Genomic DNA, 18413 nt, shown 5'->3' with positions numbered 1-18413 from the left:
GTAAGGAGCTACTAATAGCACCCTTGCCCGGTCCTGTGAGATTTCTCCAGACACAGCGGGAGCATTATTATTATTTGTTTATTTAGCAGACGCCTTTATCCAAGGAGACTTACAGAGACTACGGTGTGTGAACTATGCATCAGCTGCAGAGTCACTTACAACTACGTCTCACCCGAAAGACTGCGCACAAGGAGGTTAAGTGACTTGCTCAGGGTCACACAATGAGTCAGTGGCTGAGGTGGGATTTGAACCGGATACAAGCCCTGATTACAAGCCCTTTTCTTTAACCACTGGACCACAGAGCATGGCGAGCGATGGAAAGGCATACAGCACCTGCTACCGCCACTGGTGTGCCAAGGCATCTGTCATCAGTGGGTCCCCGGCTCCTGTTATGGAGAACCAGCGAGGACAATGGGTCGATTCCTGAACCGTGATACAACCAAGTCTCAAAGGGGTCAGCATAACCGGGAGGCTGTGTGGTCCAGTGGTTAAAGAAAAGGGCTTGTAACCAGGAGGTCCCCGGTTCAAATCCCGGCTTAACCACTGACTCACTGTGTGACCTTGAGCAAGTTACTTAACCTCCTTGTGCTTCGTCTCACAGGTGAGACGTTGTTGTAAGTGACTCTGCAGCTAATGCATAGTTCACACACCCTAGTCTCTGTAAGTTGCCTTGGATAAAGGCGTCTGCTAAATAAACAAAAAATAATAATAATAATTTGGGTGCGCCATGTAAAAAACTATTCAGTCTCCCCAGGAACTCATTTCCTGGTGGGTCAATTTTTAAAAGGCACCCGGCTGCTTAGGCCACCGGTGAAGGACTTAGTTCCTTGTTGGAGGTTAAATGTAGTACTTAATGTACTGACAAAACCTCCATTTGAGCCCAAGCATTCAGCTGGGCAGAATTTTTTCTTTCAGGACAGCTTTCTTGCTTATAATCACCTCTGCTAAGCAGGTGAGGTGAAATGCAAGCATTTTCAATATCGAAAGCTTGTCTAATTTTTTTCAGAGGCCTGAACGAAGGTTACACTTTGTACTAACCCGGCTTTTCTTCCAAAAACAATCTCGGCTTTCCACATTAACCAGTTGGTGGAATTGGAGGCTTTCCATCCCCCTCCTTTCCAATCTGACAGAGCACCAGCTACATGTGATTTGTCCAGTGTGGGCATTAGTTTATTATGTGGACAGAACTAAAAGCTGGAGACAGAACAATTTTTTGTTTGTTACGGAGCTAAGTGACAGGGACAGGCTCTGTCTAAACAGCGTCTATCCAAATGGATAACAGGCGCAATACAGACTGCGTATGAACTGGCCAATCTGCCCCCGCCCGAGAAGCTCACCGGCCATTCCACCAGGGATCAGGTGACTTCATGGGCTTTGTTCCAGGGTACATCCATCCAGGAGATATGCAGTGCAGTGGTTTGGGCTTCATCCCATACGTTTGCCAGGTTCTATCGGCTGAATGTCATGGACCCGCAGAATCTTGGATTTGGCACAAGAGTACCGAGGGCGGCTTCCCAGTGCACCCTCATGATAGAACATTAGAGGTGAGTCCATCTTAATGTGTTCATTATGGAACATTACTGTGACACAAGCAATTACTAGCTTGTAATTGGATTGTATGCCATGTCCTTGCGACAGCTTGGATATACTCACCCATTTTGTAATGGTTAATATTCCCTACTTGAAAGAGAACGTTCCCTGAAATAGTAATGTTATCCATTAACTTTGGGGTCGTGGCGTTCATGGTCGCAATCTCTGAAGAAAATGACAATGCTTGTAGGGCATGCTGCTGTTTTGTGCTTGCGGGGCAGAGCCGCAGCAGCGCAACCCTGCTGTAGCGATAATCTTTTTGCTATGTTTTCAGTTTGGGTGTCTTTATGGGGAAACACCCATTTGTAATGGTTAATATTCCCTACTTTAAAGGGAAAAGTTTTGTTTCGTAGTGGCGTTTAACATTATAGTCTTTCATGACTCCAGTGGACTGTTTGCACAGAAGACAGAAGTTTGCCCCCCTCTTCCATTACTAAAAATATTTTTCTGAGCATTGGTCTTGAAATGTTCGAAACTCTTCTAGCACTTTTTTCATTTTTTTCCCACTGCTGCGATTTGCTTGCGTAGCAGAGTTCACTATCTCACAAACTGACTTGCACATAGAAACTCTGTCATTAGTGTTAATGCGTAGAAATATATTCCTATGTTTTGCGAGCTCCTACGTAATTCTGCTCTCCTGTTTGCCTGCATGCTGCTTATTATCAACAAGCCGCTTTGGGCACCTCTGCTGTAAATCAAGTGCTTGGCAGCTGCTCCATTTATTGTGGGCCACATAAAAGGTTCAATTGGAGAGACGCTGCGGGCTGCGCTTTAGACACCCTTGGTGTACGTGGACCAGTATGGCTATAAATGGGGTGTCTTCCAGACGTGGTGTCAGTCCCGTGCACTGGCCTTGCAACCTCTTGGCCGTTATTCCAGGACGCATCTGTCACAGACATTTGCAGTTCTGCAGTGTGGGACACGCCCCATACTTATACCAGGTTCTACTGACTGAATGTCGTAGATCAGCAGAACCCTGGTTTTGGTTGTTTCCCTACATGCTCCACATCGACAAAGAAAGATACACGGGTTTAGTTTCGAAATAACCCTTGTTTGCAAAATTTTATTCCATTAATAATTTTAGTGTTTTTAGTTAAACTGCTAGAAACTATTGTTTTTCAAAATTTCTGAGTAATTGGTTCAAGTAAATTTTAAATGCACTGTCAAAATATGTCAAATATAGATATACTGTAGTGATCCGTACATTTGTGTACTGTATTCCCTGTCTGTTTGCATGCTGTGTGTTATTCCCTACTCGCTGTATTCCACCATTGCGTGTTCACCTTTTGTGTTTGTATTCCCGTACCATAGACCAATAGTCGCAGCTGCATTGGCTTTTACAAGTTCATTGTGTTGTATTCAAATTTAAAAGAAAAGTATTAAACAGTGCTGCTTCCTCAATTAAAAAGCAAAGAAACAATAAACTAAACCGTGCACCACCTAATAACCAGTAAAGAAAACATCTTAGTGTTGCATACAGCGCAGTACAATTGCATTACATTTCCAGCTGTAAAAAACATATTAATTTTGTTAAACAGAACCATACACATACTTTACAAGTGCACTGCATTGCACTGATGTGTAGAACAAGTTACAGTATGTTATGTATTAAAGTCATTCAAAGTACTCCATTCAAACAATGTCTTCTACATTGGGACATAAACACGTTCCTGCTCTATCCACTCGTTTTTCTTTAGCCATATTTAAGTTTGTGTTTGTTTTGTCCAGTCACATACTGTTTTTTCAGCACTGCGATGCATTTCAGCAAATACAACAACGCGCACTTTATCCAGTGTAACCAAGCCTTTGGCTCTCGGGTTCGTCGTGCCCGAGTCATTTGACCCAACACAGGAATTTTTCTCTTGTGCGCTTTTATTCACACAATAAAATAAACAAAAAAAACAAAAACCTAACTACAACCGGGAGTGCTAAACTTGTTTAAACCTAACCTAAACTGATTTAAACCTAACCTAAAACTACTTGACAGCTAAGCTGTTTCCCAGTCACACACAATCCAATACAGGTCTCCACAGTACCTTTGCTGATTCTGACCAGGCAGGTCTCCTCACGTCTGCACGCACCCTTCACAACCACAGCCCTCTCTACGGGGTTTCCTCTGCCTTTATGCAGGGTTCAGTTAAAACAAATTGAGCCAAGTGCTTCGTCTGACTCCTCCCCCTATTCTGCCACACCATCTCAAAAAGCATTGCAGTTACAATAAACTCAAACTTAATAAATTTACTCGGCTTTCCAACAAATAGCTGTTTGCTACGGATCCTAGGGGTGGGTTTAGTTTGAATGTTAACAAATCAATGGCTCGGGAGGGTGGGAATAAAGAAATTCATAGAGATTGACAGCTAGTGTGAACAGAGAAGCAGTATAGGTGTGACGTTTTTAGTCTGAACGCTTACGTTTAACATTCAGAGCGACATGAAGTATTGAGAGTAACAACTTAAAACTTTTAATTAGAACAGTGGTTTTGAGTTAGATCCTGAAAAAATAATCAGGTTGTTGACAGTTAAGTTTGTGTAAGACATAACCGTGGCTGTAGTAACCCCATTGTGTCACTGGTACAGTAGTTTAATATGAGACACACCGGCGCATACGTCGCACCCGCGTATTAGTCGCTCTCCACCTTTTAAGGGTCCCGCAAAAATGCCTAGAAAATCAACATATGCAACGTTTTCACGGTAATAGCTATTCTGCACTTATCAGTTGCTCTAAATGTAATACTTCTGTTAGTTTTGGTGACTTATTATGAGAAGATTGATGCATTGGCTGTTTTGGAAAGATTTGCTCACTCCCCATATGTTCCCCATAGGCCTCATTTTGTGTAGCTCATGTTTTCCATATATTGTACTTGTTTGGTTCACATAGGGTGTATTTCCATGAGCTCTAATGTCCTTTTACAACATTTAATATATTGACTGTGAGAATGTGTGCTAAGGTTACTGCACATCTTCAACTAAAGACCTGAGGCAAAAACTTTAGGTTGTAAAGTAACTATACTATAGTGCTTCAGCAATCCTAACAATGTGTATTTTCCTTTTTTTTAATTTATTTTTTTATAGGAAGTGACTTCCAAGAAGCGACTCCAAAAAACCAAGGCAAGCACAGAGACAGAGTTTGTGAGATTTGAAAATTCCTCCTTCCCAGTGCCATTATTTTTCAAGCATGCCAAAGGTGGCAAGCCCAGAGCAGCCAAACAGGTATGGTCATTTAATTTTTGTGACTGACTACTGTTGCTACTGCAAAATGAATTGCTTATCTGCCAAGCAGCCATCTTGTAGCTTTGCTTTTGGTAACGATATCTCCAGAGCGGTTGAATGAATTACACACAAATGTCTTTAGGGTTAAGAAAACATCAATCACACATTTACTATATCTGCTATATCTTCAACATTCTGTCTTGGTTATTTTATTTGTATATTTATTTTAAATTGTTTAGCTGGAACAATTCATGTGTAACTTATGTTCCAAAGCATTTCTGACTGCACATTTTTATATCTGTAACCAAAATGAGTTTGCTTTAATCACTGCTGGATGATGAAATAGCTGTCATGTGACCATGTTACAGGAAATCATACCAGGGAATGCTGATACAAGAAGATTGTTAATAATGTCCTAATTGCTGCACAGGTCATTGATTACACTTGGGGATGCACAGATTATTAATAAAATGCCATCATCTGTAATCCATGTTTCCCTATCATCACAAATTATTATTATTATTATTATTATTATTATTATTATTATTATTATTCACTCTTCACAATGACACAGTAATGCCCAATTTCAAATAGTTTGAGACAATCTGCACTGCAGTAAACTTTTAAAACAGAACTAGGTACCAGTAATAATAAATAGGCCTGCATACGTGTGGTATAGTGTAGCCTACACGCTTTTACATTAACTGTAGTTTTAACAAAAATCTATATAAGGATCTTGAAGAAATTATTCAGAATAGTTAACGTGTTGTGTTTGTGTTTTCTAAAAGGCTATGTTTCAGAAACAAGTGTTTGGTGCACATTATTATTTACCATTTCTAGCATCTACTGTCTTTTCTTTTTTATTGTTGTTAATGGTAGTTTAGTAGTTTTTAGGTATCAATTCTGTATCTGCCAATTATTGATATGGAATGTCGGTAATAGGAATTAGCCCAAAAAATGCCTAATTACACTTGATTGACTATTGTTTATGTGAATAATTTATGCAAATCAGGAGATGCCAGTGGCTTTCTGTCATTTCTTTCTGTCAATATTTTTTGTAACAGAGAAGGAGGGCAAACCTCTCTGTCTTCTGTGCAAACAGTCCACTGGAATCATGAAAGACTAATGTTAAATGCCACCTTTTAAAGTAGGGAATATTAACCATTACAAATGGGTGTTTCCCCTTTTCTTGCATAAAAAGAAAGCCTTTGAGGTTTTCTGACTTAAAAGCAGCCAACCATTATTTTCATTGGACTGCATGTTTTAAAGTACAGTAGGTGAATAAACAATCCACACTTGGTAAGAGAAGAGAGTTTGTAAATTTAAATTTAGCAATAGGGATTTCTTAGCGCAGTTAAAACTGGGTATCTTAATTAAAAAAAATATGTAATAATAATTGAAATAGCTGATGGGTTTTCTTCTTAGGGGCTGCAGACACCAGAATCGAGTTCAAAGAAAGTCACCTTTGGACTGAACAACAACAAGACTGCAGGTAACAGTCCGTGTGTTTGCATCTCTCCTCTTCCTCTCTTATTTATAAATACTTTGTACAGAAGACTGCTGTTCAGCTCACAAACCACTCATTTATGTGAGCAATCATGTAGTAATATATTGTTTACTGAAGGACTGAAATATATTGGCAATATGTTTAAATGAATGAATTTGTTCTTTATTGTCAGTGTTTCAGAAGAACCCAGTGCTTAAACAGATAATGATAATGAACAGGCACATACAGAATGTGATAGAAACAGAAGCCTCTAAGTTTACATTTTGGTGTTTTTAGGGTCCTCATTGAAAAATCAGAACCCTTATAGGATGATTGTGTCCAACGGAACACATGTCACATTCTGCATGGCATTAACTGTCTACAGTGAACAGTATTGTTTAGTTTACACTCGTACTACTTCCCAGAGTAAAAGCCAGGGGAATTTAAAGGCAGAAAAACCCATGCTTTATTTATCTGAGGTACTGTTGTCAGTTTTTGCTTTTTGTTCTTGAATACTTAACAGGACTACAATGTTGATAAAACCAGCTGGGTGTGAAAAATAATCCATGTTCATTCATCCATATACAGTGCCTATAGAAAGTTCACCTTTTGTTGCCTTATAGCCTGGAATTAAAATGCATTAAAATTGTTGTTTTTTTTTTCATTGATCTACACATCCTACCCCACAACTTCCAAGTGAAAAAAATATTCTAGAAATTTGTAGAAAATTAATTAAAAATAAAAACTGAAATAGCTTGGTTGGATAAGTGTCCACCCCCATTGTAATATCAATCCTAAATTAGCTCAGGTGTAACCAATCGCCTTCAAAATCACACACTAAGTGGCCTCCACCTGTGTTAAATTGTAATGATTCACATGATTTCAGGATAAATTCAACAGTTCCTGTAGGTTCTCTCTGCTGGGTAGTGCATTTCTAAGCAAAGACTCAACCATGAGCACCAAGGCGCTTTCAAAAGAACTCCGGGACAAAGGCACAGATCAGGGGATGGGTATAAAAAAATATCAAAGCCCTTGAATGTCCCTTGGAGTACGGTCAAGACGATTATTAAGAAGTGGAAGGTGTATGGCACCACCACGACCCTGCCTAGAGCAGGCCATCCCTCCAAACTGGATGACCGAGCAAGAAGGAGACTGATCAGAAAGGCTACCAAGAGGCCAATGGCAACTTTGCAAGAGCTACAGGCTTTTATGGCCAAGACTGGTCAAAGTGTGCATGTGACAACAATATCCCAAGCACTCCACAAATCTGGCCTGTATGGTAGGGTGGCAAGAAGGAAGCCATTACTCAAGAAAGCCCACCTCGAATCCTGTTTTAAAGTATGCAAAAAAACACTCAGGAGATTCTGTAGCCATGTGGCAAAAAGTTTTGCGGTAAAATGGAACTTTTTGGCCTAAATGCAAAGCGTTATGTTTGGCGCAAACCCAGCACAGCGCATCACCCAAAGAACACCATCCCTACTGTGAAGCATGGTGGTGGCAGCATCATGTTATGGGGATGTTTCTCATCGGCATTGGTTTTTTTCTTCTTTTTGCTGGATTAACCCGTCTTTAATTTAAATAGAGGGTATCTGTTTAAGTATTCGAGAATTCCCCAGATTGTAAACAGATTGAGACCCGTTGTTGTTGTAGTTGTAGTAGTAGTTTGGTCACAACAACTATTAATGTCCTTTTTTTACCCAAGTTTTTGCAACTACTATTTTATCGCTAATTTTCTCACTGTTGGTGTAATATACAGCACAGTTAATTGTACAGTACAATACAATGAGAAACTATAAATACTTTATAATTCATCTAAATTAAAAGCGTTATGGATAGCATTAGTGCTGTATTGAGTGCAGTATCTAGTATGACTTGTGTATCACATTTTTAAATTATACATTTAATTTAACTAGTAAACTTACCCACATGTCTGTATGTCGACCACAGTGTACATGGTGAACACAGTATCTGCCTTGATTTTACTTAAATCTTCACTAAGCGTTCTCATACACTCCTAGCCTCCTCCTAGACGTTTTGGATTTCATTATAATCAGAGAAACTTTTATATAAAAAATGTACCTTTCCCTTGCTGTGCGCTTTATTAGGCGCGGACCTTAGCTGTGGTGCCTGGTCTAGTTTGTACCACCCTGGGCAGAGTCCCCCTCAAATATACATATTGTTTTCCTCTATAGGTATTGCTCTTTTAACTTGTATCTGTTTTTCAAGGATTTTTGTTTTTTATTTTTAAACAGAATTCAGAAAGACTGACAAAAGCATATTGGTGAGTCCAGAGGGAACGTCGCGAGTGGCCTTTGACCCCAAGCAGAAGCCCCTTTGCGGAGTGCTCAAGTCTCCCTTGAGCGTGCTGTGTTCCAGGCATAAAAAGAACACCCCTGCCTCTACCAAGAAAAGAGCGACCGCTGCAGACTTTTTTTAACTTTTGTTTTTCTTATTCTGACAGTGGTCTCTTTCTAATTAAATCAATGTATTGTAGAAACAATAAAAAGAAACCAATACTTTCTTTGTAACCAACCAACATTATTTATAATTAGATCATTAAACCACAACTCTTATCCAGTTATTTTCTGGATGCATCATCTTATCAGGTTCTTTCCAATGCCCTGTTTTTAATTGTGGTAGGATTATTTGTAATTCATAACTAAATAATATAACCGGGTACCCTGGAATTCTTTCTCATTTGGAGAAGGAATTGTAATGAATGAATGGATTAGGTTAGCAATGAGTTATTATAGCTTGTTGAACATAACTTGAACCAACTTTGGAACTGGCCAATCAGATTTACTGACCATTGGAGCTCAACTGGCAGTCATTCCATAAAAATTCAAATATACACCATTTCACGTGTCTGAAGTGTGAAATCTTATTTTGAGTCATGTGCTATCCACTCTCAAGCTCAGACTTGCTGCTTACTTACATGTGTGGGTCAAGTTGTGTTTAACACCATTTAAGGGCACTGTTACAAACTCATTCAAAGTCTTGTTTGGACACCAAACCTGTGAACCTGGTTTATTGTTAGATGATCCATTCTTTAATGATGTGATACTGCTTTTTTCCCTCTAGATGGTATGACCAACTAGTAATGACAGTGATAAAATGTTTTGCAGAAAATGTGTGTACACTTTCCTCACACAAACTGGATAGAAACAAAACAAGGATCATTAGAACTGTATTGTGTGACATTCTAAAGTTCCTATATGCACCTAGTAACAGATATCTTTAAAAACAAAAGCCAAGTTAATTTAGTGTATGAAGCCATCACAATCACACTTCCACTATAGACCAACACCAGTTAAACAGTACATTCTTATAGTATACCCATTAATACAAGGACGTGACTAATCATTTTATCAGACATCAATGGAGTTTGAACCTCTAATAGGCTTGAACCTTAGACTTTATCCTTGAAATACAAAAATACTACTGATGCAACAGCTCTTCAAATATCAACGTCTTTAGTCTGGTGGTCACCATATTTATACTCCTAGTCCTGAAAAGGATGGGTGCCTTTACGGTGGGAAATTGACCCTCTGAAATATTCCAAATACATTTCAATCAAGACATATAGATTCTGGTAAGGTTAATAGGCAACAACTTTCCTGGTAAAGCCCTTGTCCTTATGAAATGTAAGGATACATGCAGTGGTTAAAGTAATATCTTTGTCAGAATCTGCTGTGTTTTTCTGATAGATGTAAAATATTGCATCAATAAGGATTGGAGGGGAGAAGTAAAATAATCTTATCTTGACATGAACAACTATTTTAGTTCCTCTTAGTCTTTCTATAAACTAATACATTGAGATATGTGTTAGAAAACATTTTGTATAATGCACAGAGGTTAAAGTTGGGATATTATGGTGTGGCTTTTATGCAGGAGTATGGCACAGCATAGCAACAACTAGTGTCACAACCACAGTGATAAGAGTGTACCCACTGCCATGGGTACATTTTATTAAAAACTGCAGTATATAGTACACTATATGGATGCCCAAGAAAGGGATGCATTTTATCCCAATTCTAAGGAAAACTGCAGTCCAAGTGTATGTGTTTTTTGCTTGGAGATAACAAGATTCAAAGACTAACAGCATTATAAACTGTGTTCTATGGCAAGGTATATATGAGTGTGATCCTCCTATTTCCTTTTGACAAAATGCCATTTCTTGAACATATTAAAGTATATTTTTAAAATGACATCTGATCCAAGAAAAGCAAATACAATGAATTACCAAAACTAATTTACAAAACATTTATACAAAATCATTTATATTTTGAGGACAGGATATAGAAATGAGACATTTCCCATTGTAAAATTTGTTATGCAACTTATCAAATTTTTGTTATAGTAAATGGCCATTATGGGTGCATACAGGACTTATATGACTTATTTCCCCAAATGATAGAACAGGTAACAGTTCTCTATGCAAGATATTGCAATATCTATCCAAGAAAAAATTGCTTTGACACTTCCTTTCACTACTGAATATTCAGACATGCTGTAGCCAATTCCGTCCAATGCTTGCTTTTCTGATTTCAGAAGATAAAGGTTTTGTTTTTTTGCTGTGCTTGTATTGTTTCTTTTTTTCCAGTTTCCTCATGTTTAGAGATTTTCTGTAAAGAGCGTATACTTTTTTTTTTTTTTAAGATGGAAAGTTTAAATTGTTCCTTGTAAATTTGGTGGTTGGAAAATAACATCTTGTAGACAGAACCCAATTATTACTAGATGTATTATCTCTGGCAGTGGTACTTACATCAGTAATGTGCATGTGTTATTCATATCCTATGTGGGGGGATATGTATGTTGTTTACAAACCTTATTTTTTTCAACAAGAAATTAGGATGTATGGTAATTAGATTAATCTGTATGCTCAATGACTTGATTCTGGAATAGTAAGCAAACTTGTTAAATTTGCAGACGACACAAAAATAGGAGTGGCAAACAGTTGCAGCAGCAAAGGTCATTCAAAATGATCTAGACAGCATTCAGAACTGGGCAGACACATGGCAAATGACATTTAATAGAGAAAAGTGTAAGGTACTGCACGCAGGCATTAAAAATGTACATTATGAGTACCATATGGGAGATATTGAAATTGAAGGAATCTACGAAAAAGACCTAGAAGTTTATGTTGACTCAGAAATGTCTTCATCTAGACAATGTGGGGAAGCTATAAAAGGCCAACAAAATGCTTGGATATACAGTGCTCCCTCCCTTATAACGCACTTCAGATATAACGCTCCTACAGCATGTCCCCCAATTCCCTATACTAGTGATTCATGCAATATTTCTACAATACATACAGTGCCGGTGTTTAAACTGTAAACAACTTCTGAGTCTAACTTCCGTTTCTGTTTCTCCCTTTACATTATCTGAACTGAAGAAAAGCTGCGCTGGCTCTTTATAACACAGACATCTTATTCAGCATTCGTTTTAGAACCTAAATAAATGTTAGGCCTATTACATGGTTATCTTTCCTAAAGTATTTACGAGAGGAACTGTGACTTTCTCCGGGAGATGAGACGCTTCAGCTCCGCTCCGGCAGCCTAACCTGGGGCGAGCCCATTCCCTCTTCCCCTCGCCCGACCCACACTTGGTTTGCTTGTCTGTAACTTTGAACTGAACTCCCGACCGCCGTTTAGTCAGGCTATTTATAGTTTTAAAAATGCTCATTAAAATGATTAACAAGTGGGAATGTTATCTCTCTTTTTTTTTTTTTTTTTGTAAAAAATATAGCATTTATTAAATGGTGCTTTATGCATAGGGCCCTGCGTTTAACGCAACCTGCTTTCTTAGGCTGCGCTTCGTTCCTCCTGTAGTCTGCTTAATTAAACCACTTATTGATTAATAGTCTCCCGATTCCTTTACTCTCAATTAGTCCTTCTATTAACAAGCATTAGCAATTTGATTAGGCGGCAGCAGCAGCTACGGACATTTATTTAGTCATGCATCCCTTTATTACTAATACGTCTTATTCAATATTATTTCTTGGATTGTGTAAATAATTTAAATGTTTCAATTTACTAGTAGGAACACATCGTTTGTCAACAAAATAGTAAAGAAAACAGCACTGATTCCCGGAACAATTTATATAAAATACTGAATCATAACATCAATGCTGTAACATACATATTACAAATATAACCTAATAATAATAATGCAAGGTTGTTTGCAAGCAGCACATTAAGTGTCACAGGTTCATGAAAGAAAATGTCCCATGCATTAAATGTTGCTGTTAAACTTAATCATCATCAGTTGGTTAACCCTGCCTTCTTTCATAGATTGATGTTGTTCTGTAAAAACTTGGCCATAAGAAGAAACATGTCTTTCAGCATCTACTATATATTTAGCCTTTCGTGTTAAATTGAGAAATAATTCTTCAGCTTTAATCCAAAATTCATTCAAAGTCATTCTACTGCCGTTTTCTTTTGCATATGGGAGGTATTTGTCCATTTCTGATTTACAGTCAGCATCAAATCCTGGAATAGAATATAATGGGAGGGCTTCCAGATCCAAACTACACACTTGTGGGTCAAATATTTTTACTGCCATCAGAAAGTTATGAGCTGGTTGAAAAAAACATGGTTTCTTTTTGCAGTGATCCAGGTTGTAGTAATTAGTCAGTTTTTCAGAAACGTCATGGAAGGTTTTTACAGTTTGTTTATTGCGGTGTCTGTGCTGTGTACCTCTTGTTCCATAGCTCGGTATGTATTTATAAATTCTGTAACTTTATTATATGTTTGATGGACTCACTTCATGGCTTTCAAACCACTGAATCGGATCCACCAGTCCCTTGGTATGCGTCGCAATTAGCGAGTGTTGAGATTTTAAACTTTGCACATCTTTAAGCAATTTCTGGAGGTCCTTTAACACTGCAGTGTTTGGTGAAATGTGCATTTCCTTTTCACAAAGCCTGTGTAAAAAGGGATGTATTTGGGATGATATTCAGTAGCAGAATACCAAGTTCCCCATCATGTTATGCGTGGATCAGGTGGCAACTTTATGGGTAAAGTACAGCCTTCTTGTTGGATTGCTTCTGTCAGGTGGTCTTTAAAACATAGTTTTCTGCTTGGGAAATGTTGAAACAATTTTAATGTTTGCAACCAGCTTGTCTGCTTTCAGAAAATTATTTGCCTAGATATTGCTGGCAAGGGCTATTATGTGGGCATTGCAAATCAAATGTACTGAATTTGGCAGTAAACGTTAGGTTACTTACCGTAACCCTGGTTCCCTGAAAGAGAAGACGACCACCAACATTAAGTATGGGATATTCCCTGCCCTAGAGGTAGGTAATACTGAGCTCTATATCAGAGCTGCCAAAGGCCCCTTCCTGTGATGACGCACTCGGTCCCGCCTACCGAGGGTACAAAACCGTCACTCACCGGAAGATCTCCCTCTTTTTCTGCCGGACCCGTGAGGGCGACCAGAGCGACCTCATGGTTGGTGGTCGTCTTCTCTTTCAGGGAACCAGGGTTACGGTAAGTAACCTAACGTTCCCTTTCAAGTCGAAGATGACCACCAACATTAAGTATGGGATAATGGATACCAGAGCCGTCGCGAGGGAGAAGGAACGGCAGCATATGAGAGACGCACAAGTTCTGTCTAACCCAGAGGTTAGCGGTGTGAACTTACACCCTCAAGAACCCTTGTGCCCACAGACGGCACAGCAGGATCTACCACATTAATGCGGTAGAATCTGGTGAAAGTATGCGGCGTAGCCCAGCTAGCCGCAGTACAAATCTCAGACATCGAAGCGGCCTTAAAAAGGACCCACGATGTAGCCAACCCTCTAGTCGAATGCGCAGCTACTCTACCAGGTGGGGGTAACCCAGCACCATCATATGCAGTCGACACCGTGTCTGCAATCCAGTGTGACAGACGCTGCTTAGAGCGGCTGTCCTAGGGTCCGTGTTCCGTGACAGACAAAGAGCTGGTCAGATTGACGCAGCGCTTTTGTCCTCAGCACATAACATCTCAAAGCCCGCACTGGGCAGAGAAAATTAAATCTCTCATCCTCCAATGAAGCAACGGAGGTGGATGAAAAGACTCCAGTTCCACAGACTGGTTAATGTGGAAAGCTGTAATCACCTTGGGGAGGAAAGCGGGGTTGGTGCGCAGCGACACTCCGCTTCCATCCTCCCACACACGCGTGCAGGAGCTGTGTACAGACAGCACCTGCAGCTCACTGATCCGCTTTACGGAGGTGATAACTAAGAGGAAGGCTGTGTTCATAGACAGATACTTCTTCAGCTCAATGGAGTTTAAGGGCTCAAACGGGCCTTCGTGAGAGCCTCTAGTACAATATTAAGGCTCCATTCGGGGAGAACAGTCCTCCTAGGAGGGCGTAATCACCGTGCGCCTTTAAGGAAATGGGTAGCCAAAAATGTGCACCCGGAGACATAGAATCTACGGGGGCACGGCAAGCAGAGATAGCCGCTGAATACACCTGCAAGGTGGAAGGTGACCTTCCAGCACCAAGCAGTTCCTGCAGGAACTGCAATATGACTGGCCCAGGGCAAGTGATGGGTCATGGTTTCTGGCCAGACACCAAGCTTGAAAATATTTCCACTTATAGGTATACAAAAAACCTAGCGGAGTCTGCCCTAGTGCTCTGCACGGTATCCACAACTGCATCCAATAGCCCTAGGGCTAGCCAGCAGTTCCTTACAGGGGCCAGACCCATAGCTGGAATCTGCGTGGCTCCGGGTGCCAAAGAGAGTCTTCCGCCTGACTGAGGAGATCCAACGAAGTGGAATCTCCCAGGGCTGGCTATGCAACAGCTGGCACAGGGTCGAAAACCACATTCTTCTGGCCACCTGGAGCACTGACGCTTTCTCTAACCCGACTTTTCCTAGAAAAGCCGGGAGCAGCGGTATAGACGGGAAAGCATACAAAAAATGCTTTGGACTACTCATGGGCTGCTCTCAGTTCCCATGCATTATGTCCAGCGATCCGTCCAGGGTCCGCGAACTCCTCCACCTGCCCAGACCAGCCCCCCAACCAGAGTTGGGTGTGTCTGTCATCACCAATTGACAGTTGTGTATCACTCCTATGCTTGCGCCTTCGCCCAGAAGAGAGGCTTGCTTCCATCAGCATAGGGCTTCCCAGCCTAGACGAGACACTGTCAGCTGACGGTGTCTGTCGCGCTTGGGGTGCAGCCTAAGGCACTGAGCCACACTTGGATCGGGCGCTTATGGAGTAACCCTAGTTGGGTGGGTGATGAAGCTGAGGCCATCAGACCCAATAGTTTTTAACACAACACCAATTATACTGTGAACCCTTGTTGAACAGGGCCAGACAGTTGCAAATGGCAGCCACTCTGTCGTCCGACAGGTAGGCTTGCACTGTGTGGGCCACTGCTCCTTCCTGCGACTGGGCAGATCAACCAGTCGTTCAGCTAATTCATCACCCTGATCACTTTCAGCCGCAAGGGAGCTAGGATGAAACTTTGAAACGTGCGGGGGCTAAGGAGAGGTTGAACCACAGCACAGAAAACTCAGACGCTCCCCTGTGAGGTGAAGCAGAGATACTTCCTGTGCACAAGACGAATAGCAACGTGGAATCCGCTTTCTTTCAGTCCAGTGTGATAAACCATTCGACCAGCCGAACAGCCTGTCGAGTACAGCAGATACCAGCGCGTAACATCCGCTCGGACGGGGATACGGCAGTACCTAGCCCCGAGGAAGGGAGCGCGGCTGGGTCACTCGACAGCAGGGATATGGCCAGGCCTGGCCCCGAGGAGGATACTTGTGTAACTCTCTTTAGGAAAAGACAACTCACTCGCGGGTGGCTGCACAGACAGCCGCTCACATATGACAGACAGTAAAAAAGAGAGCGGCCCACCAAGTGGGGCCGTTGAAAGACAGAAAGATGAAAGACTCAGTCTTTTTCAAGAGTTGTTGATTCCAGGAAAGCGGCAAGCCAGCTTTCAGCATGAATGCTAGGAACTACAACCGACCCGAATCGACTCGAGGGCTCTTCCTATCAACATGCTCAGTTCTAGACACAGAGGTCTTACCTTAGAGGGAGATCTTCCGGTGATTGACGGTTTTGTACCCTTGGTAGGTGGGACCGAGTGCGTCATCACAGGAAGGGGCCTTTGGCAGCTCTGATATAGAGAGCTCAGTATTACCTACCTCTAGAGCAGGGAATATTCCATACTTAATGTTCGTTGTCGTCTTCGACTTGAAAGGGAACCGCAAAGAATGCCATTGTATGCCTTGATCATGTAACTGGCATTATCAGAGACAAATCCAGTCACATTATTAAAACTTCAAATGCGTTTAAACATTTCACAACGCCCTGTGCCACTGATGAGTAATTCACAGAGTGCAGATTAACTGTATCGGCCAATATTACTTTCAGTTCAAAGGTGTTCAATAGTCCTTGGAGAACAAACAAAATGTGCGAAACATACTGATCTTTTGCATTTGTAGACTCGTCAGTAACTACAGATACACTGTCAGACATCTTTACCAGTTGTACAATTTTTATCTTGTGCAACTCAGCAATTTGGGGTAGATATTCCCTTCTCAGTTGACCTGCTGTAGGAATTGCTCCCGCATTTATTACATGTTTGTTCAGAAATGCACGTAGTTTGGGATTATCAATTTTTTCCAGGGGAATATTAGCACAAACAAATGCCTCTGTCAAATCGAAAATAACATCTCGTCAGCATTCATAATTTTCGTTCCCCTTACGTTTTTCTCAGCCTTTCATTTTCTGTGTTTTTCTGATGATAAATGTCGGTCTATCGTTGACTTTCGAGTGTGGTCCAAAGATAAATTGCAAGTTGTGCAAAATAAATTATAGCCATTGGTATACAGAACACCAGGTGGATATTGTTGCGTGCGTTCGCTCAATGAAATGCTTTTTGATTGCGATGTCTTTGACTCCATGTTTAGGTCTCTTATACTCATCGTAATTAGCGTTTATTTTTCTAATCAGTCAAAGCGTAATGTGTTGATTTCTTAATTGTGAATTCGATTATTATAACTGGAGTAGCTGCAGGGACATCTAGGGGATAGCACTTGAATTACAATAGAAAAAAACAGGTCGCGTAAAACGCAGGACCCTATTGGTTAATTCACGAAGTGTTAAATTTTTGCTTCACTATATGTGCCTTATAGAGAGGCAGTTATTTTGTATTTGTCAGATGTGTGTTGTGTCCCGCGGCGCCCCCCACCCCCACCCACGTTTATAAAGCTCTTTGGTTATAACGCTCAAATTGTGTGTCCCCTGAGACCTGCGTTATAGTGAGGGAGCACTGTATAGTGAAAAGTGTTGAATTGAAATCAAGGGAAGTAATATTATTACTTTACAATGCATTAGTAAGACCTCATTTAGAATATTGTGTTCAGTTCTGGTCACCTCATTACAAAAAGGATATTGCTGCTCTAGAAAGAGTGCAAGAAGAGCGACCAGAATTATTCTGAGTTTAACAGGCATGTCATATGCAGACAGGCTGAAAGAATTGAATCTATTCAGTCTTGAACAAAGACGACTATGCGGCGATCTGATTCAAGCATTCCAAATTCTAAGTTGACCCAGGGGATTTTTTCCACCTGAAAAAAGAAACAAGGGCTAGGGGTCACAAATGGAGATTAGATAAAGGGGCATTCAGAACAGAAAATAGGAGGCACTTTTTTACACAGGGAATTGTGGAAGTCTGGAACTAACTCCCCAGAAATGCTGTTGAAGCTGACACCCTGGGATCCTTCAAGAAGCTGCGTGATGAGATTCTGGGATCAATAAGCTACTAACAACTAAACGAGCAAGATGGGCCGAATGGCCTCCTCTCATTTGTAAACTTTCTTATGTTCTTATACTTTACAATGAAGCAGGTGAAAGGTCAGAGAGGAACACAAAGGCCTGAAACATAATGGCAACCTGTTTGAGCAACAGAGAACATTTTCAATTTGGAACCATTTAGAATAGACTGCAAACAAGGTAAATGTGAGGTGAAAACAGTTTTAATGGCATTCATAATGTTCTTTAGTGTTGAGCCATGGCCTTATCAATGACTGTCCTTTCTTCTGAGGGGTTTAACCTCATAGATCCCTTTCAAGTAGCCTCCTTGCAACAAGTTATATCTACAATGACATATTAATAGTGCA

General features: G+C 40.7%; 1 protein-coding gene across 2 annotated transcripts in view; it reads left to right on the top strand.

The window, feature by feature from the left end:
* LOC117406093 (ribosomal RNA processing protein 1 homolog A-like) overlaps nt 1–8801 on the top strand; it is a 78482-nt gene extending 69681 nt beyond the window's left edge. The window contains exons 14-16 of one of the 2 annotated variants that reach the window (XM_034009865.3): nt 4662–4799; nt 6234–6291; nt 8538–8801. In XM_034009865.3, the coding sequence (XP_033865756.3) occupies nt 4662–4799; nt 6234–6291; nt 8538–8722 (381 nt within the window). In that variant the 3' untranslated portion in view covers nt 8723–8801. Of the gene's footprint in view, nt 1–4661; nt 4800–6224; nt 6292–8537 lie in introns of both variants that reach the window. The other variant, XM_034009864.3, reaches the window with a different exon arrangement.
* Nucleotides 8802–18413: the final 9612 nt, after the last annotated feature.

Source organism: Acipenser ruthenus, chromosome 9, assembly GCF_902713425.1.
Source record: "Acipenser ruthenus chromosome 9, fAciRut3.2 maternal haplotype, whole genome shotgun sequence".
NCBI classification, from domain to species: Eukaryota; Metazoa; Chordata; class Actinopteri; order Acipenseriformes; family Acipenseridae; genus Acipenser; species Acipenser ruthenus.
The sequence above is the reverse complement of the archived record's forward strand: the minus strand, read 5'-3'. Positions and strand labels throughout refer to the sequence as shown.